This window comes from Pipistrellus hanaki (assembly GCF_964339955.1).
Source record: "Pipistrellus hanaki genome assembly, chromosome: X".
NCBI classification, from domain to species: domain Eukaryota; kingdom Metazoa; phylum Chordata; class Mammalia; order Chiroptera; family Vespertilionidae; genus Pipistrellus; species Pipistrellus hanaki.
Window position 1 is genome coordinate 19,284,308 of NC_140524.1, and position 24,346 is coordinate 19,308,653.

Here is a 24,346-nt window from a genome sequence, read left to right on the forward strand (position 1 = left end):
CTCTTTGGATTCCTTTTGTTTGGGGTTCTGTGCACTCCTGGACTTGTAAGTCTATTTTACCAGGTGGGGGAATTTTCTGTCATTATTTTTTCAAATAGGTTTTCAGTATCTTGCTCTCTCTCTCTTCTTATGGCACCCCCATAATTCTGATATTGGTATGCTTTAAGTTGTCCCAGAGGCTTCTTACACTATCTTCAACTTTTTGGATTCTTTTTCCTTTCCCAGTTGCCTGTTTTTTGCTTCTTTGTATTTCAAATCTTTGACTTGATTCTAGTGTTCCTCTAGTCGGCTGTTGGGTTTCTGTATAAATTTTTTTATTTCAGTCAGTGTATGTTTAATTTCTAGTTTTTCTTTTTCATATCCTTGAGGGTCTCATTGAATTTATCGGCCTTTTCTAGAAAATTCTTGAAAAACCTTATAACCGTGGTTTTGAACTCTATATCCAGTTGTTTGTTTTCCTCCATTTCTTTCATTTGTGATCTGTTTCCTTGTCTTCTCATTTTTACTGCTTCCCTCAGTTGGTAAGGTGGCTTTGTGTGCTATGTGTCCTACCGTATTTTCCGGCGTATAAGACAACCCCCCTAATTTTACAGTTAAAACATAGGTTTAGGCCTATATTTGCTGTATAAGACTACCCCCCACTCCCGAGGCAACACCAGTTCTTTTTTTAATAGACCACCTCTCTGACTCTGGCCAATCTGAGCAGGCTTTCTTTTTTGTTTCAAAAGTCGTCTTATACGCCGGAAAATGTGGTATATGGCTCAATGGATCAGCCTCCTAGTTACCTGAGGTGGACACTCTTGGTGCACCTCTTTATGGACTGTGTGTACAGCCTTGTTGTAGTTAAGTTTTTGATTGCTGTTGGTGTCGGTGGGAGGAATTGACCTCCAGGCCAATTGGCTATGAGGACCTGCTGTGTCTATAATGGAAGAATTGCTGTGCTGGATACAAGCTTATGGGGCAGGATTTGTTTCAGTGGGGCTTTGGTGCTCACTGAGTCTGCCTCTTGAATGTGTCCCTTATGACAGTAGTTGAAATCTGGTGTTGTCTCACACAGACCACTAGATACACTAGCTTCTAGATTTCCATTGGGGTACAGGACAGCTACTGTCTGAGGCCACTCAGCAGGTGCTACAGGGAGAACTTCAGTTTTCTTCTATTTGCTTGGGGTTTGGAGGTTTTGGAACTGTCTGACCAGAGCTGTAGATTGTTTGGTTAAGTTGTGATAGGGCAGGCCATTTATATTCAAATGCCACTGCATGGAGCTTGAGTGGGTTTGTAGATTGTGCAGGACAGCATCTCAGGGAGTCACTAGGCTAGAGTGTGGCAAACAGCGATGATTGCCAGTCAGCCTTCTCTGGGTCTCAGAGTTTCCAAGTCCCCATGTCCACGTCCCAATTCAGTAAACAATGATTGCTGTGGGCACCTCTACAAGAAAGTCACCTTTAATTTCTGACCTGATGGCTGACAATCCAGCTTCTCCCTGTAGGAGTTTGGGTCCTCAGGGTCTCCCCAGAAACTGGATTTCAGAGTAATCGGGAGCGTGTCTCCCTTCGGGTTGAAAAAAAGCAGCACATCCAATTGTGTGTCACCAGCCTGATTTCGCATGCCTCTGCCTCCATACCTCAGGTTTTCAGTGCTGTGCATGTCTCAATGCTCTTTTCTCTCTCCTAATTGTAGAACTTCTACTCAGCCAGCTTTCCTGTGGTTCTGGGTAATAAAGACATTTTGTCTTTAAGTTGTAGTTGAAATTGTTGTGCAAGGCAGCAGTTTAGGTATTTATGCTGCTATCTTTGTTTCTCACGTGGTATATTATTTTAAATGACTGTCTATAAAATAATTTTATGATTCAATTTGAAGATCTTAATATGTAGATTTTAAAATACACTATGCAATTAGGTTATACTTCAGAATTCATGATAGGAGACAAGATTTTTTTTTAGTTACACCTTTTGGGGAAATGTTAATTTGGGTGATAATCATATCCATCTTAAAACATTTGCATGTTATGTTCTTTCTAGGTTATTATAAGGAAAAAAATTAAAACCTGTAAACTTCCATAAGGCTTAAACATATAACAGACTAAATTAAAAAAAAACACCCATAATTGAATTTTAAGTCACAGACCAACATAGGACAAGATCAAGCTATCATTTCATACTACCTTCACAAAGATTCTTAGCATTCCACCTTAAAAATCAAACTGAGCAGAGGAGAAAGCCAGTCCCATCAAGCCCTTAGGAGGAGAGTCTTTTTTTCTTCTTCCTCCACTCTCAGGAATTGCCTGACCATCTTGAGAAGTCCAGCATAAACTAATCCATGAGGTTCAATCAGGCTAAGTAATTGGGGATGTGTCAACTCTGAATTACAATGAGCAGCAGGGAAGGATTTGTCAGCTGACTAATCAGGGATAGTGGTTTTCTTATAGTGCTGCCACGGTAGTAATGGAAGCAGCTACAGCTAACGGTAGCTTTGTTTGATAGAGATTTTTGGCTGCCGTTTTTCAATACTACCCAAGAAGCAGCTCATATTTCATCAATGCTTCATTGACAATTGGAAAAGAAGAGTGTTGTTGTGTATAGACGAGATGGCAGAAGCAACTCCCCCGGGAGGCAAGATGAGGTTCAGAAGGAATGCGGTAAGGGCTCTGCCTGCAGTCCTGGAAAGCCTGTTCCCAAGTTCAAGTGCAGGAATGCTGCAGCATGGTGCTATAGCACAAACTGCTGAATGGGGCTTTTAAGGACAGATAAGAGAATCGAGACTTGTATTTGTATGGATTGCATTGATGTGATTTACAGTGATGTTGACATAGGGAAACATAGAATATAATTTGAAAATCTAAATGTAATCAAGTTTTTATGAGGAAGTACTGTTAGTCATGTTATTTCAGACTGTATAAACAATTTTAAATCATTTGGCAGAGTAGCTTTAGGTCACTAGTTAAAATAACATCTGACAAAAGGATTCAGTCTTTCATCATGGTCAAGTAGAGTATGATATAATGGATAAGGTCTGGAGATAACTTCATCAATATTTAAAAGGAAGCCTTTCCTGGGTGTTACTATATAAGTAAAAAAAAAAATGTAAAGGTTAATGGTTCAGTCTTTCTGATGTTAATACTTCTCCAAATTAAAACTTTAAAGATATAGAATGTTAGCATGTTGACAACTTATTTTTTTAAGGAAAAAAGAGTGACTGACTTTTCATTATAGGCTAGAATTTAGAAATCTCTCCTTGCAGATATGTTTCCAACAATTTTCTACCTAAAATCATACCTTCATTAGCTCACTTGTATACTAAATTCCCAACAAATTTCTAAAGTTATATTTAGATATATTTGAGGGAAATGCAAAATAAAGCTAGCTTATTTAACAACTAACTGGCTATCAACAGGGTTTAAATGCCCCTCTATTTCTTTCAAAACTTAAGATAGCATTATTGATATTATTATTTAAAATTTAATCCTTGATCATTAAAAATGCTGAGACAACACACACAAAGAATAAGAAAGTAAAAATCAGACATTAAAAATGACATTTGGAATCAAAAGTAAGATAAGTGAAAAAACAAGTAAGGATTTTGTTACTGACCATCAGTGGGTGAGTAAATGTGTTATAGTCTAAAAATGCTCTTATCATAGAATGCTATTTTACAACTACAGTTTAGGATATGAATCTTTATTTTAACAAACTTGTATCATCAGCTCTACACATGATTTTGCATTATGGGAATAATAGATTCAGACTTTTAATAGACAATTTATGGTGCACAATAAATGCCTGTATTAGGTGCTTTGTGGTATTGGGTACAACTGACATTAGTACTTTTGTTATCAAAAGTAACTGACTGCTTTCAGAAAGTTCCTACCTAGTTCATTATATATAAACTAGAGGCCCATTACAGGAAGATTCCCTCAAGAATAGGGCTTCCTGCGGCCAGAGAAATAGGGGTTCTCTGCCCCCTCCTCCCATCTGCTTCCACCTGCTTCCCTCCTGTCTCTGCCACCCCGCTTGCTTCTTTGCAGCTTCACTCCCTTCTGCAGTGCTTGGCTTCCTTCTATGCTGCCTTCAGCCTTCACTACAAGCCTGTGTATGCAAATTAACCTCCATCTTTGTTGTGTTAACTTGCATACTCGCTCTGATTGGCTGGTGGGTGTAGCGGAGGGGCGGTCAATTTGCATGTTTCTCTTTTATTAGTGTAGATATATATTCTCAGTGCTGAACTTAGTTTCAAATATATTATATATTGATATACATACAAAAAATACAGCATACAAATAATCATTGAAGAGACTTATCTAGTACTGTGTTACACAAAATATAGGTTACAAAGGTAAATAAATATGGAGTGGCTACTGAACTGAAAGAGTTATATAGGAGAGTATATATTGTGAAACCTTACCACAGCTTTTTTATTAACTTATCTGCTGATAGGCTTCTGAGATGTTTCCAGATCTTGGCTATTGTAAATTATGCTGCTATGAATATATTCTTTCTGAGTGGAGTTTCTGGTTTCTTAGGATATATTCCTAGAAGTGGGATCACTTGGTCAAAGTGATAGGACATGTTCATACAAACTAATATGAAAGAAATTCTAGTTGATGGGGAAGGCCTCATAAAGGAGATGATATTTGGGCCTTATTCAAAAGCATATGTTTTTATACCTTTCTTTGTTTCTTCCATTATTCCCTTTTTAAAAAAAACTTTTATTGTTTAAAGAGTTACATATTAGTCCTTTTCCTCCATTGACCTCTCCCTGCTGATTCCCACCCCCAGCACATGCCTCATCCCCCTACTGACTTAGTCCATGTGTTATGCTTATATGCATGCATACAAGTCCTTTGGTTGATCTCTGCCCCGCCCCCCCTGCCTTCACCCTGATGTTGGATGGTCTGTGCGATGCTTCTATGTCTCTGGATCTATTTTAGTTCATCTGTTTATGTTGTTCATGATATTCCACATATGAGTGAGACCATATGATATTTATCTTTCTCTGGCTTATTTCACTTAGCATAATGCTCTCCATGTCCATCCATGCTGTTTCAAATGCTAAGAGTTCTTTCTATTTTTATAGCAGTGTAGTATTCCATTGTGTAGATGTTTTACCATTTTTTAATTCACTCATTTGCTGATGGGCACTTAGGCTGTTTCCAACTCTTAGCTATTGTTAATTATGCTGCTATGAACATAGGGGTACATATGTCCTTTCTGATTGGTGTTTCTGGTTTCTTGGGATATATTCCTAGAAGTGGGATTACTGGGTCGAATGAGAATTCCATTTTTAACTTTTTGAGGAAATCCCATACTGTTCTCCCCAGTGGCTGCACCAGTCTGCATTCCCACCAGCAGTGCATGAGGGTTCCTTTTTCTCTGCGTCTTTGCCAGCACTTGTCGTTTGTTGATTTGTTGATGGTAGCCATTCTGACAGGTGTGAGATGGTACCTTATTGTTGTTTATTTGCATCTCTCAGATGATTAGTTCATTATTCTCTTAAATGAATTAGTTGAAGAGGCCCCTAACAGCAAATATCTTAACATTAAATTTATTAGGTTAAGTCTGAAGCCCGGAATTATAGTGGAAGATATATTTGTTTTGCTTACATGGATAGTGCTTGACCAGAGTGAAAAATCTTAAACTCATCTGGTGACACAATGGTTTAACCTTGGATGATCTCTAGAGTTGGCCTGATTCTGGAGGCTATGATAGGTAGTACTCAAAAGGATGGTACAGTGGATTTAAAGTCCAAAGAGAGAATTAAATTGGTTACTTGGTGGAAATTGTAATGACTGTGACCAACTGAGGAAGAGAAGATGAGAATAGATATGGGAAAAGAAAGGCAAACCACAAGGAAGGAGTATTTCCTAGGACTGTAGTGCCCCTGAGGTCACTTGGCAAGTTTTTTGTGATCTGTAAAGTAACTCATACTATCTGTACTCTTAAAGTGTGGGGTGGGGTATGAAAGAGTGTGGAGAAAAGTAAGTCATGGCCTTGGAAACTCTTCTCTATAGCTAGAGTTATGAAATTTCCCCCAGTCTTTTCTAAACAGATACCGTAGTTTGAACCTTATTAAGGTCAAACACATGCCAACAACTCAACATTATGTTATTTATGATATTAGATTATAACTTGAGGCCCGGTGCACGAAATTCGTGCATGGAGGTGTGTTGTTACTGCTGTCCTTATTGCTATAAGGCCATATAACTGGGTGATCTGAGAGAACACATGAGGAGAAGGGAGTAAATCTCTTCTTTTGGAGGAAAAGATCAGAGAAAGCTAATTATGTGCCCATGAACCTGAAGAACCAGTAAGAACTGCAGTAGAGGGTTGGGTGGGCCATGCACAGTGAGTGATCAGAGAAATGGCTCTGAGCTTTATGAAAATGGGCAACATACTCTGTTTTTACTTGAGTGCCTTTAAGCAGTCACATGTTGGAACTCCAAAAAACAATTCCTGCAATAAAGCTAAAAGCAATACTGCTTCTTCTCTCATGCTATTTAAAAAAAAAAAAAGAAAAGAAATAATGACAAAATAAAACAAGACTTACAGTTGCCCACATCTCTTTGCTATTTTGACAAGTTCTCAAAAATGATTTACAATTTTAAAATCTAGGATTTGATTTTGGTGAACATAGAAATTGTGCCATTCATGTTTTATAACCATACAAATTAGAGAGCCTTAAAGCAACTTCCCAAGTGTTTAGGAATGTAGTTTTTCCAAATCAAAATGGGGAAGCTCAATGGATTCGAGATATATTTGCTGATTTATATGCATGCATCTAATACTGTTTATGTTATGTGATATGCTATTTGATTGTCCATTAAAAAAATCTTTATTGTTGGAGTATTACATATGTGTCCTTTATTTCCCCATTGACCCGTTCTAGCCTGTCCCCCCCTCCTACCCCAGGCCTTCACTACCCTATTGTCTGTGTCCATGAGTTATACATATATGCATACAAGTACTTTGGTTAAACTCTTCCCACCCACCTACCCACTCTTCCTTCTCTCTGAGATTTATCAATTTGTTCCATGCTGCTATATCTCTGGACCTATTTTGATCATCAATTTGTTTTTTTTTTTTTTTTTTTTTTTTTTTTAAATCAATCTTTATTGTTCATATTATTACAAAGGTTCCTCATTTCTTCCTCCCTCCACCAGGTTCCCACCCTACCCTCTGCCCCCTCCCCATCCCCCATTGTGCTCATCCATAGGTGCACAGTTTATGTTCAGTCTCTTCCTCCCTCCCTTTCCCCGATAGTAAATCCCTTTTCAGATAGTAAATCTGTTACTTAGCATTTTCTCATATCAATAATACCTCCACATGCCCAATGATACACTTCACACAAAAGACATTTTCAAATAGGTCAACCAGCCTCATCCAGGCCCCACCCAAGGCACTCACAGATCAACACCCCAGCGCTATACTAACTCAACACATCCAGATCTAAGCCTTCATCACTTGATTCAGCAGACCCTCAAGTTCCCGCAAAAGTTTCCAGCCATGTCTGAGAGGCAGCCGTGGGCAGGTACAGGCGAGGAGCAAGCTGTTTCGGGCCTGGCTGCTCCGGGCCTGGCCTCTGTTGCTCTGGTTCGTTCCACAACCAGCTGCTCCGGGTCTGGTCACTGCCGCTCCCGACCTAGTTGCTCTGGACTTGGCTGTTGCTGTTACAGGCCTGGCCGCACCCGACCCGGCTGCTCTGGGACCGGTTGCTCCGGTCCCGGCCGCTCTGGGCCTGGCCGCTCCCAGCCTGTCAGCCGCTGCTCCGGGCCTGGCTGCTCCCAGCCTGGCAGCCACTGCTCCTGGCCTGGCCGCACCAGACCCGGCTGCTCCGGGCCTGGCCGCTCCCAGCCTGGTAGCTGCTGCTCCGGGCCTGGCCGCTCCCAGCCTGGAAGCCGCTGCTCCTGGCCTGGCCGCACCAGACCTGGCTGCTCCGGGCCTGGCCGCTCCCAGCCTGGCAGCTGCTGCTCCGGGCCTGGTCGCTCCCAGCCTGGCAGCCGCTGCTCCTGGCCTGGCCGCACCAGACCCGGCTGCTCCGGGCCTGGCCGCTCCCAGCCTGGCAGCCGCTGCTCCGGGCCTGGCCGCACCAGACCCGGCTGCTCCGGGCCTGGCCGCTCCCAGCCTGGCAGTCGCTGCTCCGGGCCTGGCCGCACCAGACCCGGCTGCTCCGGGCCTGGCCGCTCCCAGCCTGGCAGCCGCTGCTCCGGGCCTGGCCGCTCCCAGCCTGGCAGCCGCTGCTCCTGGCCTGGCCGCACCAGACCCGGCTGCTCCGGGCCTGGCCGCTCCCAGCCTGGCAGCCGCTTCTCCGGGCCTGGCCACTCCCAGCCTGGCAGCCACTGCTCCGGGCCTGGCCGCACCAGACCCGGCTGCTCTGGGCCTGGCCGCTCCCAGCCTGGCAGCCGCTGCTCCGGGCCTGGCCGCTCCCAGCCTGGCAGCCACTGCTCCTGGCCTGGCCGCACCAGACCCGGCTGCTCCGGGCCTGGCCGCTCCCAGCCTGGCAGCTGCTGCTCCAGACCTGGCCGCTCCCAGCCTGGCAGCCGCTGCTCCTGGCCTGGCCGCACCAGACCCGGCTGCTCCGGGCCTGGCCGCTCCCAGCCTGGCAGTCGCTGCTCCGGGCCTGGCCGCACCAGACCCAGCTGCTCCGGGCCTGGCCGCTCCCAGCCTGGCAGCTGTTGCTCTGGGCCTGGCCGCTCCCAGCCTGGCAGCCGCTGCTCCGGGCCTGGCCACACCAGACCCGGCTGCTCCGGACCTGGCTGCTCCCAGCCTGGCAGCTGCTGCTCCGGGTCTGGCCGCTCCTAGCCTGGCAGTCGCTGCTCCAGGCCTGGCCACACCAGACCCAGCTGCTCCGGGCCTGGCCGCTCCCAGCCTGGCCGCCGCTGCTCCGGGCCTGGCCGCACCCAACCCGGCTGCTCCGAGCCTGGCTGCTCCCAGCCTGGATGCTCCGTGCTTGGCTACTGCTGTTCTGGGCCTGGCTGCTCCCAACCCGGCTGCTCTGGACCGGGCTTCTCCGGGCCCAGCCACTCCGTGTCTGGGTGTTCCTGGACTGGCCACCCTGGGCTTGGCCGCCTCTGCCTCAGGCCTGGCTGCCACTGCCCCAGGTCTGGCTGCTCCAGTGCTGGCCGTTGATGCTCTTGTTCTGGCTGCTGCTGCTCTGGGGCCTGGCCACTGCTGCTCCGGGCCCAGCTGCCACTGCCTTGTGCCTGGCCACTCTAGGCCTGGTCGCCGCTGTTCCAACATTCTGTCCCTTTTTTCTCCTTTTTTTTTTCTTTTTAAAAAAAACAAAACAAAACGCATTTATGTTGCAATGTTGGCTGGTGCGTTGAGTTCTGACTTAGTCTTTGATTTTTCAAGATCTTCTTTGTATTCTTTCTTAAGTAATTTTACTATCATTTGCTCTCACTTGATTTCTTCACATTGAGAACTTCTTTGGTTTCTTCCTCCTTGTCCTGGGAGCTCAGCAGGTTGGCCTGTGGCACCCCTTTGTTCTCCGTGGGCTCCCGCGCTGCTCCAGCCTGTTGCCGGGGTCGGCGCCGCCCAGGAAGCAGCCCCCGTCCTTGGCTCCGTTGCCAGCGCTCAGCAGTCGAAGGCTCAGGGGCACCCCCCCCACTGGGGGCCCCGTCGCCCGGCTCCTTGCTGGCGCCCGGCTGGCCGGTGTCCGGCAGGGGCTCCTGCTCCTCGTGGCGTTCCTCCAGTCTGGAGCTTTCTTTCTCCCTCCCACTAGGGGAGTCCAGGATCAGAGTCAACAGACTGTCCTCTGCGCACAGTGTGCGCGACTCCGGGGGCTCGGCCTTTCGCCGCGCTCCCAGGACTCCACCTCACAGCTCCGTCTCCCCCTGCCCGAGCCTGGGTCCCCAGGGACTGACCCAGACCTGGAGTTCGGGGCAGTCTGGACTGAGGCTCAGAGCTGCCGCCGGAGGCTTTGTTTCTTCCGGCTAGGGTAATCCAGCATCAGAGTCAACATTCAGTCCTCTGCGCGCCATGTGCGCGCGACTCCGGGGGGCCCCGCATTTCGCCGTCCCCCGGGATTGTCTCCCCCTGCCGGAGCCTGGGTCCCCAGGGTCTGGCACATAACTTGGGGCTCAGCGCTGCCGGTTCGGGGGTTCAGCCCAGGCTGGGTGTTCTATTTCCTTCCTGCTAGGGAACGCCAGGCAGCACCCAGCCCTCTCCTCCTCTCCGGCTGCGACCTCTCCGCGCGCGCGCGCGTGCGAGCGCGCAACATGTCTCCGTACCTTAGGCTTTTTTTCAGCTCCTCTGATTTTCCTTCTGGTTTTCTCCCTCCTTCCTATTGTAGAGTTTTCAGTCAGTCGACTACCTGTAGCTCTGGGCAATGTCCACTCTACATTTTAGTTGTATTCCCTTGAAATTGTTGTGAGCTGCTGCGGCTAGGTGTATACCCGAGCAGCCATCTTGGATCCTCTTCATCAATTTGTTTTGTTTATTAAATTCCACATGTGAGTTTGATCATGCAATACTTGTCTTCCTCTGACTGGCTTATTTCACTTAGCATAATACTCTCCAGGTCTCTCCATGTTGCCTCAAAGGGTAATAGTTCCTTCTTCTTTACAACCACTTAGTATTTATTGTGTAACTGTACCACAGTTTTTTTTTTTTTTGTTTTTTTTTTCGTCCCTAGCTTTTTATTTTTTATTTTTTATTTTTTTTTATTTTTTATTTTTTTTATTTTTTTATTTTATTTTATTTTTTTTTTAAATAAATTTTTATTGTTCATATTATTACAAGTGTTCCTTTTCCGCCCCCTTCCCACCCCACCCTCTGCCCTTTCCCCAACCCCCATTGTCCTCATCCATAGGTGCACAGTTTATGTTCAGTCTCTTCCCACATTCCCCTGTCCCCTTTTCCCCAAGAATCATCAGTTCACTCCCCTTCCATACCTCTGATTCTATTATATTCAACAGTTAATATTGTTCATCAGATTTTTTTTTTAATTTCCTTGGTTTTTAGATTCACTTGTTGATAGTTATGTATTTGTTGTTCATATTTTTATCTTTATTTACTTTCTCTTCTGAAAGAACCCCCTTCAGCAATTCATATAATTCTGGTTTGGTGGTGATGAACTCCTTTAGCTTTTTTTTATTAGTGAAGCTCTTTATCTGACCTTCGATTCTGAGTGATAGCTTTGCTGGGTAGAGTATTTTTGGCTGTAGGTTCTTGCTATTCATCACCTTGAATATTTCTTGCCATTCCCGTCTGGCCTGCATGGTTTCTGTTGAGAAATCAGCTGACAATCGTATAGGTGCTCCTTTATAGGTAACCACCTGCTTAGCTCTTGCTGCTTTTAATATTCTCTCTTTGTCCTTTGCTCTTGGAATCTTAATTATGATTTGTCTTGGTGTGGTCCTCTTTGGATTCCTCTTATTTGGAGTTCTGTGTGCTTCCTGGACTTGTAAGTCCAATTCTTTCCCCAGGTGGGGGAAGTTTTCTGTCACTATTTCTTTCAGTATGTTTTCAATATCTTGCTCTCTCTCATCTTCTGGGACCCCCATGATTCTGATGTTGGATCGTTTGAAGTTGTCCCAGAGGTTTCTTACATTATCTTCAATTTTCTGGATTCTCTTGCCTTCTAGCTTCTGTGGAGGAGTGTCTTCTGGCTCTTTATGTTCCAAATCTTTGACTTGATTCTTGCGATCTTCCCTTCTGTTTTTAGGACTCTGTAGAATATTTTTTATTTCAGACAATGTATTCTTTATTTCTTGTTGATCCCTTAGCATTTCTTGTTGATCCCTTTTCATATCCTCATAGGTCTCATTTATTTTATCGGCCTTTTCTAGGAGTCTCTTGAAAAACCCTATAAGTGTGGTTTTGAACTCTATATCCAGTCGCTTTTTGTCCTCCATTTCTTTCCTTTGTGATCTATTTGGTTTAGGCATTTTCGCAGGCAGCTTTCCTGATGGGGCGGCGTTTCAGGGTGGAGCCTACAGCCTCGGCTTCCGTCAGCCCCGCCCTATGCGACTCCTGAGACTCAGGGTCCTTCAGTACTTGTTGCAAGCGCCTCTGAGAGAAAGGTGCCCTCGATTTTCGCCTGCTACCAAACAGTGTAAGCTCTCCCGCAATGGGCCCGAAACTGGGGTTCAGTTCAGTTGGAAGTGGAGTTGGAGGTGGCGTTCACAGCAGTCTGGAGCCCCAGTCTCCTTCCCGTCAGGGCAATCCCGCGGCACAGCCGGCCGTCCCTTCTCTGGGGGCAGTGTGCGCGCCTCCGGGACCTCCTTTCTCCGCTACCCCGGGGTTCCGACTTACAGCCCAGCTCCCTATGGCTGAGCCTGAGTCCCCGGGGTCTGGCCCAGAACTGGGGTTCAGAGCAGTCGGGGGCCCAGCACAGTCGGAGTTTTATCTCCTTTCCGCTAGGGAACGCCCGCCAGGCACTCGGCCTCCCTCCTCTCCGGCTCCGTCCTCTCCGCGTGCGCCGCGTGTCTCCGTACCTTAGGCTTTTACAGCTCCTCCGTGCTTCCTTCTGGTTTTCTCCTTGCTTCTTGTTGTAGGATTTCCAGTCAGTCGACTTTCCTGTAGTTCTGGGTAATGTCCATTTTATATTTTAGTTGTATTTATTAAAATTGTTGTGTGCGGCTGCGGCTAGTTGCCTACCCGAGCAGCCATCTTGGATTCTGCCACAGTTTTTTTTTTTAATCTACTTATCTACTGATAAGCATCTGGGCTGTTTCCAGATCTTGGCTATTGTAAATTATGCTGCTATGAATAGCTTGGGTCAGTTTCTGGGGTTTCTTTTCTGTTACATTGATCTATATGCCTGTTCTTGTGCCAGTACCAGGCTGTTTTGGTTACAGTGGCTTTGTAGTATAGCTTGATATTTATATTGCGATCCTTCCAACTTTGTCCTTATTTCTGAAGATTGCTGCAACTGTTCATGGTATTTTTTGGTTCCATATAAATTTTGGAGTATTTGTTCTAGATCTGTGAAATATGCTATTGGTATGTTAATAGGGATTACATTGAAACTGTAGATTGCTTTGGATGGTATGGACATTTTAATGATGTTAATTCTACTAATTCATGAACACGGCATATTCCTCTACTTGTTTATATCTTCCTCTGTCTCTTTTTTCAATATCCTGTAGTTTTCTGAGTACAAGTCTTTTATCTCCTTGGTTAAATTTATTCCTAAGTATCTTAATGTTTTTGTTGCAGTAGTTACTGGGATTATTTTTTTAGTTTCTCTTTCTGAGAATTCATTATTGGTGTATAAAAATGTGATAGATTTCTAGGTATTAATTTTATATTCTGCTATATTGCCAAATTGGTTAATTAAATCTAGTAGTTTTTTGGTGGAGTCTTTAAGTTTTCTATGCACAATATTATTTCATCTTCAAATAATGAGAGTTTTACTTCATCCTTTCCAATTTGGATGCTTTTTATGTTTTCTTCTTGTCTGATCACCGTGGCTAAGACTTTCAGTTTGTTGAATAAAAGTGGTGAAAACGGACACCACTATCTTGTTTCTATTCTTAGTGGAAATGGTTTTAGTTTTGACCATTGAGTATGATGTTGGCTGTAAGTTTGACATATATGATCTTTATTATGTTGAGGTATGATCCCTCTATTCCTACTTTGCTGAGAATTTTTATTAAAAAAGGGTGCTTGCCGAAACCAGTTTGGCTCAATGGATAGAGTGTCAGCATGTGGACTTAAGAGTCCTGGGTTCAATTCCGGTCAAGGGCATGTACCTTGGTTGCAGGCACATCCCCAGTGGGGGGTGTGTAGGAGGCAGCTGATCGATGTTCCTCTCTCGTCTATGTTTCTAACTTTCTATCCCTCTCCCTTTCTCTCTGTAAAAAAAAGTCAATAAAATATATTTAAAAAAAAGGGTGCTGGATTTTGTTAAATGCTTAATTCTGTATCTATTGTTAGGATCATGTGATTTTTGTCTTTCAGTTTGTTTATGTGGTGTGTCATGTTCATTGCTTTGTGGATATTGTACCCACCCTGCATTCTTTGAATGAATCCCACTTGGTCATTGTGTATGATCTTTTTATTATATTGATGGATCTGATTTGTTAATATTTTGTATATGATTTTAGCTTCTATGTTCATCAGGGATATTGGCCTGTAATTTTATTTGTAGTGTTTTTATCTGGTTTTGGAATTAAGATAATGATGGCATCATGCTTTGATTGCTCATTTGAATACTAGCTTTAAAATAGGTTATCTTGAAGCTTTTAGTTATATAAATATCTTAGTATAGAGGAAAAGTACTGTCTCTCTATGCCTATCTGCAAACACATCTTGAATCCATATGGTCCTTCAGGTTAAACTTCTCAAAATTTCTCTATTTCCTCCAGATTCTCACAGCCAGTGATCACAGTCAGAAAAGTGTACATATTGATATTGGCCTATGTTCAGATATATGAAGCTTTAGTTTAAAATTTACAAACTAGTAGCCCATAGATGTATTTGTTTAGAACAGTGTTTCCCAAAGTGTGGTACATGTACCCCCAGGGGTACGGGAAGAGTTTGGTGGGGGTACGCGTTGCACCGGAGTTTGGTGGGGATATGCACTGCACCATGCTTAGCTGTGCCTAATTCTACATTCTCATGAGTATGAGGGGTACTCAGTGTTACGGAAATTATAGAAGGGGTACACATATGTCAAAAGTTTGGGAAACACTGGTTTAGACCATATAATATTTGTGTTTATTAATGTTTTTACAAACCTTCAATTTGTTTCCCATCTTTAAAAATCTTGGGAGTTTCATAGAGAAATCTGGATTTCTTTGAAAATACAGCTTATTTGTGGGCATTTTATGATAATTAAGTCACTAAACATTTTGAAGGAATTAAAGAAGAAGGCTGTATAATAAACTAATCAGAAAGTTTTACTTAAGAATGATCTGAATAGATTTAGAATTACCTTTGGGAACATTTTATACAGCTGTCAATGTTTGGGATAAACTACTTTATCAAATAGCAACAATAACTGATTTAATAAACGATAACTGATTTAATAAACATTAAACTTTGACTTAGGAGCCGGTGTATACTTCCAAACCCCACTGAAACTCCTCCCTGTGGTTTTTGTGGATTGTGGTTCTTCTCTCTTCTGTGTAATTTTTTCCCTGCTATGTGATCAGACCTGGACCTGGCTAATGGGACAGCCTTGTTTTCCTAGGAATGGCAGTGTAGAGACCAGGGCCTTATCTCAGGTGGAGGGTTGTCACATGGCCTTCTCTGTTCTCATAGTATCCTCCACCCCAGTTTTGGAAGAGGGTGAGAACTTGAGGCTTTAAGTTGGTCATCCATATATCTTGTATCCACAGATGTTCTATTTAACACCAGAGAATATGACATAAAAGAAAGTAAAATAGCCAAAACCAGTTTGGCTCAGTGGATAGAGCGTCGGCCTGCAGACTGAAAGGTCCCAGGTTCGAATCTGGTCAAGGGCATGTGCCTCGGTTGCAGGCACATCCCCTGTTGGGGGTGTGCAAGAGGCAGCTGATCGATGATTCTCTCTCATCGATGTTTCTAACTCTCTGTCCCTCTCTCTTCCTCTCTGTAAAAAATCAATAAAATATATTTATAAAAAAAATAAAGTCAAATAGAAGATGCAACTACATTAACCTAGAATCCACGAAAGAATAAAAGTAATTTTGCTTTAAGTGTTGGCAAAAGTAGGGTACTTTCAATTCTAGTGAAGTATGAAAAAATAAGCTGGATCAAAGCAGGTAAGTATAATAATAATACTAATACTAGTAATTTACCCATGTGAAGGAGAAGGAAAAAGTTCTAAAGTGAATGGGATAGAAATAGAATCAGTGTTCTCAATCTAAAAATAGGCTCAGAATTCGCACAAATCCCTTGTCAGCATCTCTCTTTAAGGAAGACTATCCATATTCCAGTGTATTTCTACCTAAACTTACTTGTTCTAGGTCTAAGAATCCAAAGTAAATTATCTTATTAATTTTTTGAGAATTTAAAAGTACTTTTATATTCACTATTTATTTTAATTCTTACAATAATTGTGGCAAGTGTGTACCATTCTTAGCATGAAATAAAACATACATTATATACATAATAGAGTTTAGAATGTACATTATCATTGGAACTCTCTGTATCTAATTTTTCTCTATAAAATTTGGCTTTGAAGCTTTCCTGAGCAGCAGGGGTCACAAGTACCAGTAGTTTTTAAAGTTTCCTCAGCACTAATTTAAAAAACCCTAGGATAGGACTTTGGTCCTGCTTATACCTAAAATTTTCATCCCACTACTAATCATTTGGTATTGGAAGAGCAATATCATGTTGAAAGATAACAGTTTTTATTAGGAACTAATATTGAGAATAGTAATAGGCTTTTTTTTTTATATGTATAGTTTGTTTGGCGTGCCATAGCAGAATTCCATAGACTGAATGGCTTTTAAATAGAAATTTCCCATAGTTCTAGAGGCTGGAAGTACAGATTCTATGTCTGGTGACAGCCCACTTCCTGGTTCATAGGTCTTTTCTCTGTGTCCCTAAATGGGCAGAAGGGGTGAGGGATCTCTTTGGGGTCTTTTAAAATATTTTTATTGATTTCAGAGAGGAAGGGAGAGGGAGGGAAAGATAGAAAATCAACAATGAGTGAGTACCATTGATTGGCTGCCTCCTGCACTCCCCACACTGGGAATAAAGTCCATAACCCTGACTAGGAATCGAACCATGATCTCCAGGTTCATAGGTCCATGCTTAACCACTAAGCCATGCTGGTTGGGCTCTTTGGGGTCCCTTTTATAACAGTACTAATCCCATTTGTTAGGGTTCCAGCCTCATGCCCTAATCACCTCCCAAAGGCCCCACCTCCAAATTTCATTACTTTGGGGCTTCTTTCATCATGTGAATTTGGGGGAGACATAAACATTCAGTATATAGCGGAGGGGGAGAAGTTTCTCATGAAGGGAGAGGGTAGCAAGACATGGCCACCTGAAGGACTCAACAGTTGGCCAGCCATCCCAACTGGCCAACTATTTATTATCATTGTTTAAATTATTGATTTAATTTTGTGCTCTTTTACTTACTTGTATGACACTCAGTTCTCTTTCCCGCTAGTTCTCATTGCCACTTAATTGTTTTGTGTTTTATCACCACTTCAAATTGAATTTTTAAAATCCCCCATTTTAAATGTCATTTCCCCAAGAGGTGAGGTCTTATACCTCAGTGAAAATTATTTCTTTTAATAAACTTGATTTTTTTTTAGAGCAAACTGAGCAGAAAGTAGAGTGTTCCCAATACCTCTGCCCCACAATATCTTAATAAGGCTTGTTTCATAGTTTTAATTACCAATATTTCAGCATGCCTGAAATATTATTGTATTTTAAACATTCTTGACATATTTTGCTTTATTAGGCTTTAATCTGTTGTTTGAGGCTGATTCCACTCTGCATTCCCAGTCTGCACTTCTTTCACTCCTTCCTGATACATACATTTGCTGATGCATTTGATGAACATCTGGATGTTCTGCTGGCCCTTCCAATTCAACATGTCCATAAATGGGAATCAGTATATTATTCCCCTCTTAAAACCTTGTGTTTCTCTTGTGTTCCTTACATTAGTGATGGTTATACCATTCACTCAGTTACTCAAGCCAGAAATCTGGAGACTGATTTCCTACTTTTTCCTTTCTTATCAGACACATTCAATCATCATGTCTTGCAGATGGCATCTCCCAAATTCTACCCTTATCCCTGTTTTTGTTGCCCCAGTTCAGCAATGTCTCATCCCTGGCTTCCTAGCTCACCTGCTTTCAGTCTTGTCCACAAACCAGAGTGATTCCCCATACAATGAAAACATCTTAAAGTCTCCCCTTGCTTCCAGAAGAAAACTGACCTGGCTCCTGCCCATCCTTTTAGCACTTCTCCCATTGCTATACTCAAGCATCATTTTGCTCTAGCTTTTCTGATCAGAACCTCTTGAATGAATGGGGTAGTATAGTGATTACTAGCACAGACTAAGGTGCAAATTAATGCTTCACCAGCTGGGTCAAGTTTTACTTAAACTTTCTGAACCTCATTTTCTTCATTTATAAAAGAGGATAGCCTAACTACTTCAAATAATTATTCTGAAGAAGAATTATGATAATATTGGCATAAATACTTGGCATTGAGTAAGCATTTGATATGTGGTGGTTTATTATTATTATATAGTCTATCCCTCACTAATTTTGCATAATTCCCTCCTTGTCTTTTGTGCGGTTTTGTTTAGCAATTATTTTTGACCACCCACTATGTGTTAGTATTCTAAAAGCTGAGGAAACTTTGATGCACCAGAATGAGATTCTGTTGTTCCAATTAATTCCTTCTTATGCTTAGAAACCTTTCTTGACATTACTAGGTATGGGATGCTCAGTTGTACCACTTCCTGTTGTATATTATTCTATTTCTTTTGTTTTGATATTAACTTATCATGGTTATTAATGGGATCCACTATTAGTTTGTCATTTTCTTGCAAGAAGGGTGTGAACTGTATTTTATTAATTTGTGCACACAGAATGCTGACAGTGCCTGACATTTATTCATTTAAATACATGGAGTTGGACACATGGAGATACTATATTTATTCATTTAAATACATGGAGTTGGACACATGGAGATACTCAGTGAATGTTGCTTGAATATAAATAAAATTTGAGTTAATAATATACTTTTCTTCTATTGTTTACTATAAGTATACATTATTTTATCTCTGTTTGACTTTTAGAGCTACCCTAGGAACATATCTCCTAACTCTGTCTTACATGAAATAAATGCAATTTGGGTACAAATCACTAACTTTAAAATGAAACTTAAGAGTTTAATTCTTTGTATCTTGGGACTTACTTTAGTGTGAGAAAATTTCATGCCTTGAGTATTGCAAAGATCTAAACTTGATAACCTAACATTGGTTTTATTTTTATTTTCATGTGTTTAGATTTTATCAACATCCATTTTTAAAGTTGTCCTTTTAGTGGCTTTTGTGACTTTAAAATTTGTTTTCTTTCATTACAATTTGATGACATGTGCTCAGCTGAGTACATGTTTTGACAATTTTTTCTTTATTTCCTGTGTTTTTTCTTTCTATAGGCTTCCTTCCCTGGGAACTTACACTTGATATTGGTTCTACGTCCAACCAGTTTTCTTCAACGAACTTTCACAGATATTGGATTTCGATTTAGTCAGGAAGATTTCATGCTCAAACTACCGGTAAGAGTAAGTTTTTAAAAATATGTTGTTCCTTTTATTCTCATGAAGATATTGTACCATGCTGTTGATGTTTTATATGTGCTCGTGAAGAATTTAAAAGAAATAGAATTTATCTTCCAAAAATGTAAATTTAAAAAGCCTAAAAATCATTTGCTTTTACAGTTAAAGGAATAGATTAATGAATTTTTAATAAGGTAATTCCTTTTTAAAAAGACATATGTCACATATGTTACATATAGAGGGTGGGGCAAAAGTAGGTTTATAGTTAGGAGTACAGAGTTTATTATTGTATTATTTATTAATTATTGTCTTATTTTTCTTTTTTTAAAAAGTATATTTTATTGATTTTTTACAGAAAGGAAGGGAGAGGGATAGAGAACTAGAAATATCAATGAGAGAGAAACATCGACCAGCTGCCTCCTGCACAGCCCCCACTGGGGATGTGTCCACAACCAAGGTACATGCCCTTGACCGGAATCGAACCCTGGATCTTCCAGGCCGCAGGCCGACGCTCTATCCACTGAGCCAAATTGGTTCCAGCTATTATCTTTTTTTTCATACAAACAACAGTAAATTTACTTTTGTCCCACTCTGTATGTGTGCATGTGTGCATAAAATCAAGACATTTCATTTTAGAAAATGAGTATGTGTTTTACGTTTTTGAACTTACATCCTGAGCCAGTTCAGAATATTATGTATTTATTTTTATAACAGATATTTTTATGTTTTAGGGCTAGAAATAGAGTGCTCATAAATTTTGATATGTTTGCAAAGATTAGTCTCTCCTGATAAATTATAACTGACTACATAAAGTCCTTTTGTTTTGTGGTAGGCATAACATTCTTTCAGAAGGTTGACCATTAGATCAAGGAGAATTAGGTGTTTAGGTTTTTATGGAAATTAATTTTGCTTTACAGAGATAAATGTTCTGTAAATGAAAACTGTTATTATCTGAAGAAGGTAGTGCTGCATACATGTGTGGGAGTATACAGGAGAAAGTTTTTAGAATCATTTATAAATTTATTCTAACTGAATGCTAAAGTTCATTATACAGTTGAATGGAGGGATGCCACAAAAGGCAGTTAACGGTATTTTTCTTGCTTATTTATATAGGTTGTTATGCTGAGCTCAGTTAGTGATTTGCTGACATACATTGATGACAAGCAATTAACCCCTGAGTTAGGCGGCACCTTGCACTACTGCCACAGTGAATGGATCATCTTCAGAAATGTATGTTTCTTTTGCCCTTACTGTAGAGCCTGTAGTTCATGTGAGCTTTTAAATCTAGTGCTAGAGTTCTTTTCCTCTTTGGGAAAAACAGACTTCTGGGGCTCCTATTTAAAAAAAAACAAAACAAAAACATATATAAGTCAATATCTTGATTTTCTTCTATAGGAAGTATCTAGAAATGATGAAGAATCACTAAGGATGGCAGTTGAAGGTGTGGCCTAGGAAATAAGGAGATCTTCCTCTGTTCACCCCCTCTGAGGCCATTTAGTAACTTGAAGAAACAAAGGGTTGAGATTCAAATCACAGCATTGATGATTTTTAACTGTGCTACCTTGCACAAGTTATATAACCTCTCTGAATCTCAGTTTTCCCAGTTGTAAAATGGAAATAATACTTTAACTCATAAGGATACTAGGAAGATTATTAAATGAAATAACAATTGTAAAATGTTTAGTATAGGGCCTGGCATATGGTGAGCCCTCAAAAAAAATGCAGATCATGTTCTGGCCAGATGGCTCAGTTGGTTGGAGCATTGTCCTGTACACCAAAATGGTTTGATTCCCAGTCAGGCCATATGCCTAGGTTGTGGGTTTGATCCTTAGTCAGGGAGTGTATGAGAGGCAACCAATCCAATGTCTCTGTCTCTGCCTGTCTGTGTCTCTCTCTCCCACCCCCTTCCTCCCTTCCTCTCTCTATACATATCCTTGGGTGAAGACTAAAAAGTGAAAATCATATTGTTAATCTTACCATCCTAATAGTGCTTCTAAGGCAGTTATATTTGTAGCAAAGACTCCTTCTGTTCTAGAAGTTTACAAATAGGCAAAGGCCTGGCACCTCACAGGGGTGAGTTTGTGGTCTAAGAATCTTTACTCCAAATCCCAGAAATACAGGAACATTCTGAAGGATGTAATTTAATGATGTTTAATTAAACCAGCACTCTATTTTCCTCCTATTTATTCTTCATTCAATGGTCCTAGTCATTCATATGAAGGTATATTTTCAAAATTAGCAGTGCTAGCCTTTAACTGAAAAAGCTATAAATAAGAAAAGCAGATACCTTGAGCTGTGTGGTAAACTTGGGATTTATATGGTCTCTGTATGTTGTCCTTCTTTCTCTGAGTAATTGATTTGGAAACAAAATAAATAACAAAATCTTACTTGACATTTTAGGGTGATAGAACCCGAAATGAATTGCTGTGAGTAGATGCTCCCTCATCATCTCATTCCATCACCTTGCTTGGAATGCTAATACTTCTTCATAAACTATAATAAATATAAAGTGACTTTTATATTCTCATCTATCTTCAGAAGTAAAGCTACTATAGAGGAATTTTACAATTACAGAGTTTACTATAATAAGAAAAACACTATTTTTTCAAGGTCTTAAAACAAATTACTCAGTACATGACATCTTTAAGAAATAGTTTTTATTGGTGTCTAAGAAATGAGTACAGAAATTGAGATAAAAGGCATTCAAGAAGACTCTTCTCCTGACTATAGATTTTGGAGGCTTAGATGAAAAGTTAGTTAATTGTCAAGGGCAATGCCAACTTTCCTTAGTGGAGGAGAGTTTGTAGTTTATGTGTTTGTTCTCACACCTAAATAAAAGTGAATACAATTACTGACCCAGCTTTCGATATGCTAGCAGAGTTTCCACAGAATTAAAAGAATCACTGGTTCTTTGCAGGCTATAGAAAGTTTTGCGCTCACAGTGAAAGATATGGCTCAAGTGTTACAATCCTTTGGAACCGAGCTAGCTGAGACAGACCTACCAGAAGATATTCCTTCAATAGAAGAAATTCTTACAATTCGTGCTGAAAAGTACCACCTGTTGAAGGTATGTCTGATAGAGGAGATGAACAAATGTTTTCCATGGTCTTTTTCTAGAGAGGTGTTCAGTGTGTCCATTTCACACTGATTAACAAAAGATATAACTATATATTATAAAGCACACTAATAAAAATAAGAATACAAGAGGAGAATGTCCTGGATATGTTCAATGTAAGTGTCCCCTTTGTAAATGATCTGTTCTCTTGATAAATTGTTTATTTGTAAATTGAATAGTTTATAAATGCTCTGTAATCATTTTTGTTACTACATATTCTTTATCCTGTGAAAAGGCACTCTCATTTAGAAAGTTAAAGTGAGCATCAATAGGCACATCCCTTGCCACAGATAGGATGTAAGCTTTCTTTTCCACAGAGTACTAGTTCTTGATGTTTTCTACAATAACTAGGAAGTTGATTTAGCTCTCCTACCCAGTTGTCTGGAGTGTTGGGTTGTGAAGGTTTCTGAGTCACCAAGAAACCTTTGAATTCACTTTTCCCAAAAAGTTTATAAATGATCTGAATAAGCACTAGGCTTCCATGTAGAACTCATGTTCTTCATATGATAATAGGCTAGTTGGGGTACTGAATCACAATCTAAAAGCAAAACTGTTCAAGAAAAAATGTTCTGTCTCTCAAATGCTGTGTGGTTGGGAAATTTGCTTACCCTTTCAATGTTTCAGTTTTTTCATGTGTACAGTGAGGTTGATGATGATACATGCATACTTTGTAGAGCTGTTATGAGAATGAAATGAAGTAAAGTACAGTGTTTGCCACATAGTTGGCAATAGCTCTTAATGTATATGTTCTTAATAGAGGCCCAGTGAATGAAAATCATGCATGAGTAGGGTCCCTAGAAGCTGCTGGCTGCCAGCTGGGGCCTTCCTTCTTTCCGTACCCTCCTCCCCACCCCCGCGCCATGGTCAGCACACATCATAGTGAGTGATCAAACTCCTCGTCAGTTGAACTCCCGAGGGGACACTTTGCATATTAGGCTTTTATATATATAGATTCATATTGATGGTGGTGTCATGGAACATGTTTCCACAAAAATACATGTACACCCCATTTTTTTGATCTCCTGAAGGAAGTCATTGTTACTCTTACATGCCTGAAGAATCCACCGTCCAAGGTTAAAACCTTCTGGATAGAAGCATATGCTTCATGATAGATTAATTAATCCAGATGTGGACATAATACTTAAGGCAGGCAGTGATGGGCAACAATTAAGTTTTAGTAGAAAGGCGTTTATCTAATTATATCTGAATATATTAAATATTATTTGCAACTGTATGCTTTCTAGTGTGGTACACTTTATTGTGCTATTATTGTTTTATTGAAGTACATTAAAAGTGCTAGCAGAATAGGATAGAATAGAATAACTTAGAACTCTCTACCAGTAAAGGAAGGAGGCTACAAATGGTGCATAGGGTACTTCTGCTTGTAAAGGTCTTATAGAAATAGTGATTGCAGCATCCACCTCAATAGTCAGAGGCTTCTTGGAGATTCTCACAGCTTTTGGATTCTGTGGTACTGAGGTATTCCTTGATGATTTCAGTTGTGAAAGCAAAGCCATTTTAAACTACTATTTTTATTCTGCATGCTAGAGATATATGCTTCCTTCTCTTCAGGTTATTCAGATTAGGTTACTGGCAGGTATTTGATACATCCCCTATTGTACCTTTGCACAGAATGATATTACAGCTGTAACCAAAAAAGGAAAAATTCTGCTAACAAATCTGCAAGTGTCTGACCCTGAAGAAGCTATCAGTTCAAGATTTGACCATCACGAGCAAATAGGTGGTGACTGGCAAACTGTGAATAAGTGAGTGCTTTCTTTTGGGTATAGAGTTACTTATTTTATACTTTCGAAAGAGAATTACACATTTTTTGCTGCAATCTGTTAAGTGTTAAAGTATTCCTGGATCTCTGGAAATTTAAGAACTTATTCCTGAGTTGTCTCACAGAAGTTTATTTGCTTGCAGACTAGGTTCTGTGGACAGGGATGTTTTTTACTTAGACCAAGTGTCATAGGCTGTGACTTTGCCTATAATTCTTAATGTCCAGATCCAGTTGATTTACCTACTTATAAAACAAGCCTTTGTTTTTAAGGAAT

The 24,346-nt window shown here is 41.0% G+C and overlaps 1 protein-coding gene across 1 annotated transcript in view; it reads left to right on the forward strand.

The window, feature by feature from the left end:
• The first annotated feature begins 2,330 nt into the window (after positions 1-2,330).
• Positions 2,331-24,346, forward strand: part of MCF2 (MCF.2 cell line derived transforming sequence) — a 71,210-nt gene continuing 49,194 nt past the window's right edge. The window contains exons 1-5 of the mRNA XM_084870918.1: positions 2,331-2,638; positions 19,055-19,174; positions 20,288-20,404; positions 22,092-22,241; positions 23,922-24,055. Coding sequence (XP_084727044.1) covers positions 2,588-2,638; positions 19,055-19,174; positions 20,288-20,404; positions 22,092-22,241; positions 23,922-24,055 — 572 coding nt within the window. The 5' untranslated portion in view covers positions 2,331-2,587. The remainder of the gene's footprint in view (positions 2,639-19,054; positions 19,175-20,287; positions 20,405-22,091; positions 22,242-23,921; positions 24,056-24,346) is intronic.